Genomic DNA, 16,000 nt, shown 5'->3' on the forward strand with positions numbered 1-16,000 from the left:
GACTTAGTGGAAGGAGTGGGACCCAGAGCTTTAGTGGTAGATGTCAAGCTTGGACTTAGTGGAAGGAGTGGGACCCAGAGCTTTAGTGGTAGATTTCAAGCTTGGACTCGGTGGCAGGGTGACCCTGAGCTTTAGTGGTAGATTTCAAGCTTGGCTTTAGTGGAAGGAGTGGGACCCAGAGCTTTGATGGCCATAATCTATCATTTTGATTTGGTGGATAGAGTTTAACCTCCAGATAAGGCGGCTCAGCTGCAACTTGGACTTCTCTGGAAACTGCAAAACAATGACCGGTAGAGCTACGAGTACGACCTAATCGCAAGCTTTGGAGGCAGGAGTTTATATTTGAGCTTTGGAGGCTGTGATTAAGCCTCACACTTGGGAGGCCGTGGGTCCATGCTTTTCCTTGACTGTGTGCATTGTCCCAGCTTTCTCTGTCGGGTATTAGCACTGCATGAGAGATATCACAGGGCTGTGTTCAGTTCTCTGCACTGGCACTGAACCCAGATGTGTTCCTTTATCTATTTGCAGAAGTCCACTGTCTCTCCACGCCTGCAGGGAGCGCCTGACAATGATGTAAGTATGATGTGCTGCGTTTTCTTGCTCAGATCTGTCAATGCAAGTGGAATTGGTGAACCTTTGCTCCTAATTGCATTTCTTTTCATTCCCCCATTAGCATCTCATTAGAAATATTATATTATTAGCATCTCATTAGAAATATTATATTATTATTTTATATATTTTATATACGTTTTGCAGACACTTATTGTTAAGGTGTGTGTTATGGGAAATGCAATGAGCAGAAAACCCAGTTTGCATTGCCTGCTCAGAAGGGTTTCATGCGCGAATCACTATCACAGACACATTTTAAATGTACAATTCTCTGGTCAGTCTTATCTTAAAAGAACGCTATTTGATTTTATCCAAGTGACACATTGGTGCCATTTGTCTCCCCCCCCCTTTCCCGTAGGTAAGGTAATGACAGAATGAGGATGATTAAGGGGGAGGGGGACTCTATAAAGCTCAGAGTAATTGATTTACACTATGCAGACTGGATGAAAACAATGCACACCTGAGGCCATGCTGAGTGACCCATGGTGCATGTTTGCGGAGCTCAGGGTGCATTGTGTGGGTCACGCAGTGTCCCCTTTAGGTCACACACGTCACTATTTCGCTGCATCGCTGTTAGGGCCACGCCCAACCTTCAGCTACACCCTCGATTTCGCATCCCACTTAAAACTCGGTGTACATTTGCATGATTGTGGTGGAGTGCATGGGGTGGCGATCTATGTGGTTGATCATTAACCAAATTTACTGCAACCACCTTTTGTTTAACTCTTGTTGGTCGAAAATGTTACTTTGCTTTGCTTTTACTAACGAGGTTCACCTGTGCCTTGTATTTCCCCTAATCCCGAGTCCATCCCTTCCCACCCCATACCACCCCTCTATTTACATACACATTTACATATGTTGGTCCTACGACCAACAAGAGTCGAAAAAAAGGTGCTCGAGCTAACTAAGGTTGATGAAACCATGCACTACTGATGGGGAGAGTGTGGGTGCCTGCGTGCGTGTGTGTGTACAGCGCGTCACGGGAAAGTGGGAGTGTTTAGTGGTGTGAGTATGTGTGTGCCTCTCTCTCTCTCTCACACACACACACACACACACACACTGCTGTGCTCCATCGGCAGGCCCCACCCCACCTCTCTTTCCCGGTGCTGTTCAGTGTGGCGCTGCTCCAGCTGGCAGCACACAGTGTCTGGCGTGGCAGGAGATTTGCCCAGGAGCTGGGTTTCCAGTCCCTGGTGTACCCGGGCCTTTCTCTTTAGGAATCCATCTCGGCCTCTTGGCCGCCGCATCCCCAGCAGTGTCTCATGGGCCCTCCTGCTCACTCGTCTAGCACAGCGCTCAGGGCGCCAAGCAGTGTTCGGCCTCAAGAAAGAGTGAGCGAGGGGAAAGGATAGGCTTTGAAGTACTGTCATGCGCACCCTCCCCTCCTCATCACTCTCCTCATTTGCCCTATGGCCCACCCATCTTCTCCTGCTCCATCCCCCTCTCTATCACTGCTTTCTAGTTCACAGTATCTATTTATGTAATTTATTTTACATTTGTATAGCGCACAAGGCAGCCCCTAGGCATCGCGGCGCTGTTATTAATAGTTGCACTTAGTTACAGGAAAAGTACATTAGATTATGCATTTAGGTGAGGCGGTCCATTGCATTGTGCTTTCATGATGGCTCGATTAGGTAGCTGTGGTATGGAGTGCTTATGTGAAGGGTAGTGTTTTGACCGCTTTTCTGAAGGCTAGGTAGGAGTTTTCGCCTCGGAGTGTAGGTGGCAGTGTGTTCCATTGAGTAGCTGCTAGACAGGGGAAGCTGATGCCACCAGCTCGAACGCTCTTAAATGTGGGCACTGTGAGCATGTGCGCATAGAGAGCTCCAGTAGGTCTGGATGTAAGGATGGGGTGCACTTTCTCAGAGAGGTAGGTGGGAGCGGTTTGGTGAATACATTTGTGAGTCAGTGCAAGGGCTTTGAAGATGACCCTTTCTTTGATAGGAAGCCAGTGGGCTTCTGTTCTGACATCTGTGATGTGCTGTCTTTTAGGGATGCCTAGGGCTGCTCGTAGGGCATTATTTTGAATCACCTGTAGCTTAGTCAGGTGTTTTGTGGAGGTACCTAGGAAGAGGACATTGCAGTAGTCCAATCTTGATCCAGTAATGGCTCGTGTGATGGTAATGGAGTTTTCTTTAGTTAGGAATGGTCTGGCTGCTGTCATGGGTTTGACGTGATAGGCTGCCGCAGAAGCGATGGCATTGACCTGCATTGTCATTGATAGTTTAGAGTCAAGGTCGACTCCCAGAGTTTTTACAGTGCTGGCAACAGGGATTTTGATATTATCGATGCTGAAGTGGCTGAACTTGAGGTCTAGGTTCCTGAGTGTATCGCTGGTGCCAACTAGGAGTAGCTCAGTTTTGTCTGAGTTCGGGCATAGTCCATTTACATGTCAAACAAACAAGGTCCACAACAAACTACCTGCTAATGTTGTATTTGGCTGAGTCCTCTCCCAACAAGCCCCTAAAAAATAGGACATCTCATTGCTCGTTTAACGACTGCACCATAGTCCATTTACAGCCATACAAGTTTGGATTGTGTTGTAACTGTCAAGCAGTATGTTACTGGCTCTTAAATAGCACAGCTTCTGCCATTGGTATGGTCTTGCGTGGGAAGTTAGTTGAAGCAGAGTAAGGTAAGGAGCAGGTCCGGCTGAAGATGTGTGGGGGCTAATTTCAACATGATGGTTGGTGTCCCACTGCGCAGGGACGTCATTTCACCAAAATGCCAGTGGTAGCGGAAGTGACATCACACAACCCTTGACCCCTGATGACATCACAGGAAGTGGTGTCATTTGACCCCACCCCAAACTGATATTGCGGGAAGCGGTGGAACACAACCTTTCACCCGTTGACAAAACAGGAAGTGGCATCACATTGCATTGTACACTACGAAAAAAAAGGTTACAATATCATTATAATGTGATGTACATTTCATACAAGAATGGATCGCCATATGTATCATTAAGATCAGTGTGTATAGGCCCATATTACCAAATTACTGTGAATGCAAGCAGACGTCCATGACCAAATGATAATGATGTGTTATTATATAGCACTGACCCTTAAACGCTTTATATAGAGCACATATACACCCAATATCACCCAACCTGTGCTGGTGATCATTTATCGACCTCAGAAGGATGAAAGGCTGAGTTGAGGTGGTTAAGAGCAGACTAAATCAGTGAGTCACCCCTGAAGTGTGCCTGAAATAAACCTTTCATGAGTCTAGCAATTATTGTATAGAATTTCAGAAAGACACATTATTTGGTATTCCTATTCTTTCAGTCAGTGCTGAAAGTCTTAGAATTGTGGCACTCCTGTTCTTATTTTTCATTTTTCTAAGGGGCCTGAACAAGAAAGCCAGCCACTGCAGCAGTACATAGCCACATGGGGCTTGCCACAGCCCAGGAGCTTGCATTACAACGTTTTAATTATTTTTTAGAGGTCGCCTGGGAGATCACATAGGTCGCAAGGGAGACCTCAGAGGTCACATTTGCAATCTCTGGCGACTCCTAAGGAGTCGTCCCTCCCCTGTGGAGAGCAAAAACAGTCTGATGCACCCGTTGGGTACTTACATTACGATGACGGCAAAGATAAGGTTAATAGCCACCGATTAGCACAAGATGGCCAGCCAGCAAGGAGCCAGTGGCTGAAACACTAAATGCCCACTGAATAGCTCTAAAACTATCTTTGTTAGTAAGGGGATGATGTGGAGGAACCAGTGTTAGACGGCAATGAGGTGATAACACTTCTGTTTAACTCATGGGAAAAGAAAACGCAGCTTGTAATGTGAGTGCTGCAAAGCGCACATTTGAAGCCACAGAACGAAAATAGAGAAATCAATATATTTTGCTTGTTACAAGACTGGTAACTGGCAACATGGGGGCAGTTTCTGGGGCCCCCTGCAGCTCTAGGTCCCTTTCATTTGAAAAAGTTGGAAGGCTCTGACGCGTCCCTGGTAAGGCGTCATGGTGGATAACGCTGCAGTGTTGATGCGTGATGGTTGGAAGGAACAGGACTCTATGCGTGGGTTTGGGAAGTATAGTGCCGGGATGTCAATAGAGTTTTTCTGTTTTTTCCATTAAAATAGCCGCAGCTAACCCCATGATGGCAGTCTAATGAAAAAACAAAACTTTTAGTTAATTCCAAACATTGGATGTGTGCTTTGCAGCATGCATGATGCAGGCTGCATTTGGTGGTGCCTTTAGGCCTTCACCTCCCTCTGGCCTCTTGCAGTATCAAGCAGGGTTTGTTGTACCTGCTTGCCTTGTTACTCCGGAATAGCTTTACAGTGGGCATTCTGTTTCGCGATAATCTGTATACCTTTATGTCCCCATTATAAATTCTGATAATCCCAGCTGTGGGCAAAAGATCTCCCAAACATCACCTTAAAATGGTTCCTCATAAGCCCTGACACATCTTCAGAAGGCCCTGATGGTGAGGGGCGGGTAGATTTGGTAAGAAGTGTGAGTTCTTGTGGTGACCCAGCGGGTTCATGTTTTGAGGTTGTGAACATTGGTGTTTGTGGTGGAGTGTTTCATGTGGTGCAGAGGAATGGGGTGTCGGTTATGGTCACAGGCTGGATGGTTAGCTGGCAGAACTGGATTTGTTGCCAGGTGGTGCCAAGGGGCGCTGCCTCAGGTGCCTACCACTTACCTGGTCTACCAGTGCATGATAAATGACCTAAAGTACAACAATTGCAGAGTGGCAAACATGCTCTTGTACTGGAAAACGGGCACCAGTACTTGTCTGCAGCGTGTGCTTGGCTAGTCAGTTGCCATTACCCGGCACATGTGTGGTCCCCTCATGCATGGCGGAGTGATGATGTGGAGGGAATATCTGTGAGACATCAGTGGGCATTTGGAAGGGAGGCCACAATTGAATACACATTGTGGGTCCTGAGTTTGTGCCCTGACATATGATGGCCTGACAAAGCACAGTGTGGCAAGTACTACTATGGGCACGTTTAACTCGTGTTCCCTGGTGGCAAAGTGATTATTCTCCTTCACTCTGTAGTGCTTATCAAGCTTACCTCGAAAGCATTTAAGTCGACACATTCTGGGTCGGGCAGTTGCAGCAGTCTTGTGTACATTTTCTGCCCATCATGACCCACACAGTGAGACAGTAGCAAATCCTTTCTGTCAGCTGCAAAAAGACTGGCTAATACACTGTCTAGGAACACAGAATTGTTGATTTATAACGCGCTTAATACCGAAGAGGTTTCTAAGTGCAGACCCGGGATTCAAAACGGTCTTGCTCTGCCTAAGTGCAGACCCAGGATTCGAACCTGTGTTCCTCTGCATCATCTGGATTTCAAGATGAGCGCGTTGCCACCGAGCTATACTACCCGAACGGAGAAATTACAAAGCTGAGGAGGATTTGAGCATTTTTTAAGGAAGAGGGTGGGGAGGTTTTCCTGAATACTTCAGTAGTTCAAGAGGGGACATGGGTGGAGTGCTGTGAAGTGGATGAAAACCAAATGAAAGTTGTTGAGCTTGTGAGCTGAGTCTGGCCCAGGGACAAGATGAGTGAAGAGCTCAAAGGATTGCATAGGGTGAAGAATGAATTGGGCATGGGAGGAAGGTTTTTAGCGGGGGGTTGGGGGGCAGGGGATTCTGTTTCCTGAAGGAAAGAAAGGGAGGATACTGGAAATTAAACATGAGGGTCATTTGTGTTTGAGCAAGACCAAGTCATTCATTAGAGAGGATTAGTGGTGCCATGGTATTGACGAAGATATAGAGAAGATGTTGAGAGACTGTGAGGAGTGTGGTGCTAGAGAAGATGTTCAGAGGATGCAAGGAGTGTGGTGCTAGAGAAGAAGTTCAGAGGATGCGAGGAGTGTGGTGCTAGAGAAGATGTTCAGAGGATGCGAGGAGTGTGGTGCTAGAGAAGATGTTCAGAGGATGCGAGCAGTGTGGTGCTAGAGAAGATGTTCTGAGAATGCTAGGAGTGTGGTGCTAGAGAAGAAGTTCAGAGGATGCGAGGAGTGTGGTGCTAGAGAAGATGTTCAGAGGATGCAAGGAGTGTGGTGCTAGAGAAGAAGTTCAGAGGATGCGAGGAGTGTGGTGCTAGAGAAGATGTTCAGAGGATGCAAGGAGGGTGGTGCTAGAGAAGATATTCAGAGGATGCGAGGAGTGTGGTGCTAGAGAAGAAGTTTAGAGGATGCGAGGAGTGTGATGCTAGAGAAGATATTCAGAGGATGTGAGCAGTGTGGTGCTAGAGAAGAAGTTCAGAGGATGCGAGGAGTGTGGTGCTAGAGAAGATGTTCAGAGGATGCAAGGAGTGTGGTGCTAGAGAAGAAGTTCAGAGGATGCGAGGAGTGTGGTGCTAGAGAAGATGTTCAGAGGATGCAAGGAGTGTGGTGCTAGAGAAGATATTCAGAGGATGCGAGGAGTGTGGTGCTAGAGAAGAAGTTCAGAGGATGCGAGGAGTGTGGTGCTAGAGAAGATGTTCAGAGGATGCAAGGAGTGTGGTGCTAGAGAAGAAGTTCAGAGGATGCGAGGAGTGTGGTGCTAGAGAAGATGTTCAGAGGATGCAAGGAGTGTGGTGCTAGAGAAGAAGTTCAGAGGATGCGAGGAGTGTGGTGCTAGAGAAGATGTTCAGAGGATGCGAGGAGTGTGGTGCTAGAGAAGAAGTTCAGCGGATGCGAGGAGTGTGCTAGAGAAGAGGATCAGAGGAGTGTGGTGCTAGAGAAGATGTTGAGAGACTGTGAGGAGTGTGGTGCTAGAGAAGATGTTCAGAGGTTGCGAGCAGTGTGGTGCTAGAGAAGATGATGTTCAGAGGATGCGAAGACTGTGGTGCTAGAGAAGAAGTTCAGAGGATGAGAGGAGTGTGGTGCTAGAGAAGATGTTCCGAGGATGCGGGGAGTGTGGTGCTACAGAAGATGTTCAGAGGATGAGAGGAGTGTGGTGCTAGAGAAGATGTTCAGAGGATGCGAGCAGTGTGGTGCTAGAGAAGATGTTCCGAGGATGCGAGGAGTGTGGTGCTAGAGAAGATGTTCAGAGGATGCAAGCAGTGTGGTGCTAGAGAAGATGTTCAGAGGATGTGAGGAGTGTGGTGCTAGAGAAGATGTTCAGAGGATGCGAGCAGTGTGGTGCGAGAGAAGATGTTCAGAGGATGCGAGGAGTGTGATGCTAGAGAAGATTTTCAGAGGATGCCAGCAGTGTGGTGCTAGAGAAGATGTTCAGAGGATGTGAGCAGTGTGGTGCTAGAGAGGATGTTCAGAGGATGCGAGGAGTGTGGTGCTAGAGAAAATGTTCAGAGGTTGTGAGGAGTGTGGTGCTAGAGAAGATGGTCGGAGGATGCGAGGAGTGTGGTGCTAGAGAAGAAGTTCAGAGGATGTGAGGAGTGTGGTGCTAGAGAAGATGTCCAGAGGATGTCAGGAGTGTGGTACTAGAGAAGCTGTTCAGAGGATGCAAGGAGTGTGGTGCTAGAGAAGATGTTCAGAGGATGTGAGCAGTGTGGTGCTATAGAAGATGTTCACAGGATGCGAGGAGTGTGGTGCTAGAGAAGAAGTTCAGAGGATGAGAGGAGTGTGGTGCTAGAGAAGATGTTCAGAGGATGTGAGGAGTGTGGTGCTAGAGAAGATGTTCAGAGGATGTGAGCAGTGTGGTGCTAGAGAAGATGTTCTGAGAATGCTAGGAGTGTGGTGCGAGAGAAGATGTTCAGAGGATGAGAGGAGTGTGGTGCTAGAGAAGTTGTTCAGAGGATGAGAGGAGTGTGGTGCGAGAGAAGATGTTCAGAGGATGGGAGGAGTGTGATGCTAGAGAAGATTTTCAGAGGATGCCAGCAGTGTGGTGCTAGAGAAGATGTTCAGAGGATGTGAGCAGTGTGGTGCTAGAGAGGATGTTCAGAGGATGCGAGGAGTGTGGTGCTAGAGAAAATGTTCAGAGGTTGTGAGGAGTGTGGTGCTAGAGAAGATGGTCGGAGGATGCGAGGAGTGTGGTGCTAGAGAAGAAGTTCAGAGGATGTGAGGAGTGTGGTGCTAGAGAAGATGTCCAGAGGATGTCAGGAGTGTGGTACTAGAGAAGCTGTTCAGAGGATGCAAGGAGTGTGGAGGGCAGCCTGTGCATGGAGCGCTGTACAGAGTGTGGGCAGCCTGTGCATGGAGCGCTGTACAGAGTGTGGGCAGCCTGTGCATGGAGCGCTGTACAGAGTGTGGGCAGCCTGTGCATGGAGCGCTGTGCAGAGTGTGGGCAGCCTGTGCATGGAGCGCTGTGCAGAGTGTGGGTAGCCTGTGCATGGAGAGCTGTGCAGAGTGTGGGTAGCCTGTGCATGGAGCGCTGTACAGAGTGTGGGCAGCCTGTGCATGGAGCGCTGTACAGAGTGTGGGTAGCCTGTGCATGGAGCGCTGTGTAGAGTGTGGGTAGCCTGTGCATGGAGCGCTGTGCAGAGTGTGGGTAGCCTGTGCATGGAGAGCTGTGCAGAGTGTGGGCAGCCTGTGCATGGAGAGCTGTGCAGAGTGTGGGCAGCCTGTGCATGGAGCGCTGTACAGAGTGTGGGTAGCCTGTGCATGGAGAGCTGTGCAGAGTGTGGGTAGCCTGTGCATGGAGAGCTGTGCAGAGTGTGGGTAGCCTTTGCATGGAGCGCTGTGCAGAGTGTGGGTAGCCTGTGCATGGAGAGCTGTGCAGAGTGTGGGTAGTCAACGCTTGGGATGGCATCTTTTAACAGTAGCACAGTACTGTGAAGTGCTGTACAGGGTGGTAGCCTGTGCATGGGCTGGCATCTTTTAACAGTAGCGCAGTACTGTTGAGCGATGTACAGAATGTGGGTAGCCAGCGTTTGGAAGGGCATCTTTTAACAGTAGCACAGTACTTTGGAGCAATGTGCAGAGTGTGGGCAGCCATCGTTTGGAATGCCATCTTTTAACAGTAGCACAGTACTGTGGAGCGCTGTACAGAGTGTGGGTGGCCAGCGTTTGGAATGGCATCTTTTTACAGTACTACAGTACTGTGGAGCGCTGTACAGAGTGTGGGTAGCCAGCGTTTGGAATGGCATCTTTTAACAGCACAGTACTGTGGAGCGCTGTACAGAGTGTGGATAGCCAGCCTTTGCAATGTCATCTTTTAACAGTAGCACAGTACTGTTGAGCGATGTACAGAATGTGGGTAGCCAGCGTTTGGAAGGGCATCTTTTAACAGTAGCACAGTACTCTGGAGCAATGTGCAGAGTGTGGGCAGCCATCGTTTGGAATGCCATCTTTTAACAGTAGCACAGTACTGTGGAGCGGTGTCCGGTCAAATGTTCGAATGCATTTGATCGAATGACAAAATGCTCGAGACAATTTGACCGAAAACGAAAAGGTTGATTTTTTTTTTTTTTAAGTATATATTATTTTTTTGCTCTAGTATAGTTAAAAAAGAGTATGGGTGGCCGGACTTTGGCCTGGCAACTTTTAACAGTAGCACAGTACAGTGGAGCGCTGTACAGAGTGTGGGTAGCCAACGTTTGGAAAGGCATCTTTTAACAGTAGCACAGTACTGCGGAGCACTGTACAGAGTGTGGGTAACCAGCATTTGGAATGGCATCTTTTAACAGTAGCACAGTACTGTGGAGCGATGTACAGAGTGTGGGCAGCCAGCGTTTGGAAAGCCATCTTTTAACAGTAGCACAGTACTGTGGAGCGATGTACAGGGTGTGGGTAGCCTGTGCATGGGCTGGCATCTTTTAACAGTAACGCAGTACTTTGGAGCTCTGTCCAGAGTGTGGATAGCCAGCGTTTGGAAAGGCATCTTTTAACAGTAGCACAGTACTGTGGAGCACTGTACAGAGTGTGGGTAACCAACATTTGGAATGGCATCTTTTAACAGTAGCACAGTACTGTGGAGCGATGTACAGAGTGTGGGCAGCCAGCGTTTGGAAGGCCATCTTTTAACAGTAGCACAGTACTGTGGAGCGCTGTACAGGGTGGTAGCCTGTGCATTCGCTGGCATCTTTTAACAGTAGCGCAGTACTTTGGAGCTCTGTACAGAGTGTGGGTAGCCAGCATTTGGAATGGCATCTTTTAACAGTAGCACAGTACTGTGGAGCGCTGTATATAGTGTGGGTGGCAAGCGTTTGGAATGGCATCTTTTAACAGTAGCACAGTACTGTGGAGTGCTATACAGAGTATGGGTGGCCGGACTTTGGTCTGGCATCATTTAACAGTAGCTCAGTACTGTGGAGCGATGAACAGAGTGTGGGCAGCCAGCGTTTGGAATGCCATCTTTTAACAATAGCACAGTACTGTGGAGCGATGTACAGGGTGTGGGTAGCCTGTGAATGGGCTGGCATCTTTTAACAGTAGCACAGTACTGTGGAGCGCTTTACAGAGTGTGGGGAGCCAGCGTTTGGAATGGCATCTTTTAACAGTAGCACAGTACTGTGAGTCTGGAATGGTTGTGGCGTATACGCTCTGTCAGTGACTGCACATGGTCCCCGCTATGACCTCCAGAGCGTCCATCGGTCCGGTAAAGTGTATTTATAGTAATTGAGAGAGGAGCAGAGCGGCCTGCAGCCCAGTACGTGCCTCACAACTAGTCCACATCTTGCACAGCAATTTGCGGTGTGCTATTGTGGCACGTTCGGGGTGCCACCAGGAGAACCACCAATAGCCGCCATTTCTGGTAGGTGCTGCCCACCACAGAGAGGGTTGGGCACCAGAGTTTGACAACAATTTAATGTGATATGCCGGTAATGCCCTATGGGTAGTGTGGGCAAGAACAGGGGTGGTAGTGGTGGTCTGGGCTGCATGCCTTGAAAAGACTGACAACCTTACTTGGCATGCACACCTTACATCATACACTCCGATTTTCTGGGCCTTGCCAGGAAATCAATGACACTTGTTTACCCAAACACACTATAAGGTCTGTGAAAAGTGAGCAAACAGCTGCTTTAACTACACTATTGGTGCATGGAGGAATAAAGGGCTATGACACCCAGTGACATTTGCACAAAACTTGTACAGGCACACCAGCTAAGGCGAAGCCCAACAATATCCTTTATGTGTACCTTCACATCCGAATTGTGAACCCCCTGTGCCCTGGCCTTTAGACCTTGGTGGAGCTCTTAGGTATCGTGGTGCTGGGGCTGGAGTTCAACGCATAGCCGCTTCCACTTCCTAGCGCAGCATGGCAGATCCCACAATGGTGTGGCATGCAACGGGTTGCAAGTGGCTGCGGCAGCATGCATGGGCGCCAATGTTTTGAGGTGCTGAGGTTACGAGGGTACCTAGAGCCTCTCCTAAGAGCAGTGCTGACCCCTGAGTAGCCAGTGGGAGGGGAATGTATGCACAGTCTCTTGGCGGTGACCGCTACTGCGACGAGTAGAAGTTAATATCTTCCCAGTCAAAGTTCTGGAGGTAAAAGCTATTATCAATCACAAGCCAGGACCCATCAATGAACAATTCTTCTCTAGAACAAGCTCAGGTCAAGGCCTGCAGCCATCTTTACCAATAGTAAAGTTAAAGGTAGACTTTCCAAGACTAAAAAGGTTTGTCCACTTTGGTTGGCAAAAGGGTTGGGCCGAGATGTTCCACTCTCACGGTTCTCCCTTAAGCCCATGAGAGCCATGGAAGACATTGTGACATTGTGAACCTGTGTTACTTTTTATGTTTGCCAAACCTGGAATGGAAGACATTGGGCCTCATTACAACCTGCCAGTCCGGGACCGTGCAAAATCCGCGACGGCGGTAAAAACGTTTCCGTGACCGCAAGGGTGCGGAAAAACCGTCCGATTACACGCTGTCGGTCGCGCGCACCACACGGACTCGGAAACGTTGTTACCGCCGTCACGGAAAACCCCACGGAAATGGAAATAACGAAGCCACAAGTGGCGCAAAACCCGTTTCCGCCTCCGCCGCTACGGACACGGAACCGGAAATACCATGATCGCCAAAACAGGAAACAGAGAGGCGGCCACCATATAAAAGCAGAAGCCATCCAGAGCCAGCACAAGCACAATCCTAACTCTGAGGAGCCAAAAGGGACCACCAGCATGTCTGCCAGGATTCCTGCTCAGAGGCAGCGCAAACAGCGCTTCAGCGAGGCGGAGCTAACCGTCTTGGTGGAGCACATTGTGGACAATGCCGAGATGCTGTTCAGCGCCGACCAACGGCGTGCCACACAGCAGCGGAGGAAGGAGGTGTGGGCCGAAGCTGCACGCAAGTGCACCGCCGTGGGCGTGGCAGTGAGGAGCGTGAAGGACTGCCACAAGCGTTGGGACGACCTGAGGCTGAGGGTACGCAGCCTCATTTCCACGCACCGCCAACGCAGCAGCGGGACAGGCGGAGGACCCCCTTCCCCACTGAGGCTGCAAGCATGGGAGGAGCGTTGCAGCAGCGTCCTCCACCTAGAGGGAATCCATGGGATTGGGCAGGCTGAGGCAGGAGTGAGCCCACCTGCAGATGGCGGTAAGTGCCTAAACATGAATGCCACTTGTAAATATGCAGTTGTGAGTACTGGACCAAAGGACCCATTAACAACCCCCCCCCCCCCAGGCAGTGCATGTGTGGGCCAAAGGACCCATTAACAACCCCCCCCCCCCAGGCAGTGCATGTGTGGGCCAAAGGACCCATCATGATCCTTATGGCAACCAATATCACTGAATGCAGACACCAGCAATCAGATGCATGTGACTAACACCATTTAATGTACAGTCTCAATGACGCATGTGATGCACCCATCAGCCACCAGAACAACACTAATTGCATGCCCTTTGTGTCCCCACAGCCGTATCAAGTGACAGTGATACAGCACAACAGGCCAGACAATCAGCATCGGCAAGTACAACAGCCACCGCCACCACACAGGAGGATGCTGCTGGCAGTTCTGCATCTCTGGCCACATCAACAGCCACTACAGATGTGCGGCACACCACCACCACCAACATCCCCACTGTCTCCACACTGGCTGAGACCAGACAGGTGCCACGGGAACCTTACATGGCCACCCAACTTCACGCAGAAGGCAGCAGCACTGCAGAGGGGGCGGCCTGCAGTGACAACAGTGCCCCGCAAGAGCACTCGGAAACGGGGCCACAGGGGGAGATGCCCACATTGGAAGACCTGGGCTCCTTCCATGAGCTGGGGTTCAGCCCCACTTCACTGGGGAGTCCCATGAGGTCCCCCACCCCATCCATGGCCGAACTGAATGCCCGCATGCAGCGGATGGAGGACCAGCAGGCCACCCTCACCCAGCTGGTGGAGAGGCAGCTAGAGGAATCCAGGCTGCAGAGGGAGAGCTACAGCGCCTCAGTGCGTCGCCTGTCGAGGTCCATTGGACGCTTTGCGAGCACCATCGTGACCCTAGCACGCCATGTGCGGGAGGGCAACGACAACACCTCCAGGCTTGTAGAGGCCATGTTGGTTGGCCAACAGGCAAATCTGGCACGGATGCCCTCAATCCCTGATTCTGGACAGTCAATCACCACCACCCCATCCAGCTCCACTACTGCCAGTCCGAGGAGGCGCTCGAGTAGGCTAACGGGTCCCTCGGGCAAGGTTGCACAGAAGCGCACACGGAAGTGATGGCATATGTGTGGGGCAGTGCAGGACACATGTGGACTACAAGGGTGTGAGAGGGGTGGGCACGTGTGGGTGTTGGGGTGGTAGTTTTGGGTGTTTGGACAATGGGCTCTGGGTGGGGGTGGGCACGTTAGGGTGGTGGTTGGCCCCGGGTGTACAGCTTCCCTAACCAATGCACTTCTTCCCTGTTGTTATTACATCAATACATCACCATGTAAAATCAAGTCAACCTTGTGTGGACAGTGATCATTTATTTAGCAAAGCAACTATTGATTCATAGTCGTCACCATGTCTGTGCATTTATGTCAATGTGCTGTGAGTCAAAAGTAGATGCGAATCAGGGCATCCCGTGCCCTCTGGCCATCATGTGGTCCCCCAGGGGGAGGCGGTGCCATCCCATCGCCATCTCCATCTCCATCTCCATCCCCATCTCCATCCCCATCTCCATCCCCATCTCCATCCCCATCCCCATCTTCCTCATCTGCGTCTGGTGGCATTGGGATATTCCTGCGCAGGCATATGTTGTGCAGCATGGCACATACGAGCGTGATTTTGCCCGTCTTGACTGGGCTGTACAGCAGTGATCCCCCAGATCTGCTGAGACAGCGAAAACGGGCCTTCAGCAGTCCAAATGTCCTCTCAATCACTCCACGTGTGCGGATATGTGCCCTATTGTATGCCTCTTCATGCCTGTTCCTTGGTCTCCGTACAGGTGTCATCATCCATGGCGTGAGTGCATATCCCGCATCACCTAAATGGAATGTAGATGGGGGAACATGTCAGTGTTTGTGGCATCATGTCCTCATCTGCTGCTGTGCATTCTTGTATCATCATTCATTCATGCATATGTACCATGCAGTGTCTGGAGGTATGTTTTGGCCATCACGAGGTATGTCGCTGACTGCATATGCCCCTAACTTCCATGTTTACTGTGCCCTGCGGGTGACAATTTATTGTGTGCATGTCATGGTGCTGTGCTGTCCACACATGGCAGAGTGACTCCACTGTACGGAAGGACTAAATACATATATGGCTCTCGTGCTTTTCGGGGCAGTGTTTGAATTGAGGGTGGGTGTCTGCAGTGGCACAGGGTTCATGGGACAGTGACGGGATTGGCTGTGGCAGCGTGTGCACGGGCACATTGTGGTGCCCTGTCATGTCTTCCTTCATGATGTTCGCCATCCGCCGTGTTTTTGGTAGATGGAAGGGGGGTGATGCATGTGCGGGCACACAGCGGCACACTCACAATGCTCATTGGCCTATACACACACACACCACTCCGACAGGGTTGTAGCATCGTCAGCTGTACTCACCCAATAGCCATGTGCTTTGTCCGGCATAGCGTTCCATGTACCGTGGCAACGTGGAATTCCGCAGTACCATCGAGTCATGTGATGAGCCTGGGAAACGTGCACAGCAGTGTGTAATCAGTAGCATGGCATCACAAACCATCTGGACATTCAAAGAGTGATACTGTTTCCTGTTGCGGAACACCGCCTCAATTGCATGTGGTACTGTGAGTTCGACGTGGGTGCAGTCAACTGCGCCTATGCAATTCGGCATGCCTGCAATGGCATGGAAGGCCAACTTGGTGGCAATGACCTCGGGGAGGGTGCGGGGTAGGGCGATGTGTTCCGACACATGGCGCAACAGGGCATCCAGTACCTGTACCAGGACTTTTGAGAAACACGGTTGTGATATGCCGTGCAGCTCACCAACCGTGTGTTGGTAGGTGCCGGTGCCAAGGAAATGCAGGACTGAGACAACCTTCAAGAGGGGGGGGATGGCGGTGGGGGTGTCAATTTGGCTGCTGATGTTGTCCTCAATCATGGCGGTGATGTGCAGGATTGTTGCACGGTCCAGCCGGTATAGGGTGTGGATCTGTCCT

At 50.2% G+C, this 16,000-nt stretch overlaps 1 protein-coding gene across 8 annotated transcripts in view; it reads left to right on the top strand.

The window, feature by feature from the left end:
* COL16A1 (collagen type XVI alpha 1 chain) overlaps nucleotides 1–16,000 on the top strand; it is a 706,769-nt gene that overhangs the window by 292,930 nt on the left and 397,839 nt on the right. For all 8 annotated transcript variants that reach the window (XM_069622515.1, XM_069622517.1, XM_069622520.1 and 5 more), the window contains one exon: nucleotides 529–573. In XM_069622515.1, coding sequence (XP_069478616.1) covers nucleotides 529–573 — 45 coding nt within the window. The remainder of the gene's footprint in view (nucleotides 1–528; nucleotides 574–16,000) is intronic.

The sequence above is a fragment of the Ambystoma mexicanum genome, chromosome 11 (assembly GCF_040938575.1).
Source record: "Ambystoma mexicanum isolate Mex_15411 chromosome 11, UKY_AmexF1_1, whole genome shotgun sequence".
Lineage (NCBI taxonomy): Eukaryota > Metazoa > Chordata > Amphibia > Caudata > Ambystomatidae > Ambystoma > Ambystoma mexicanum.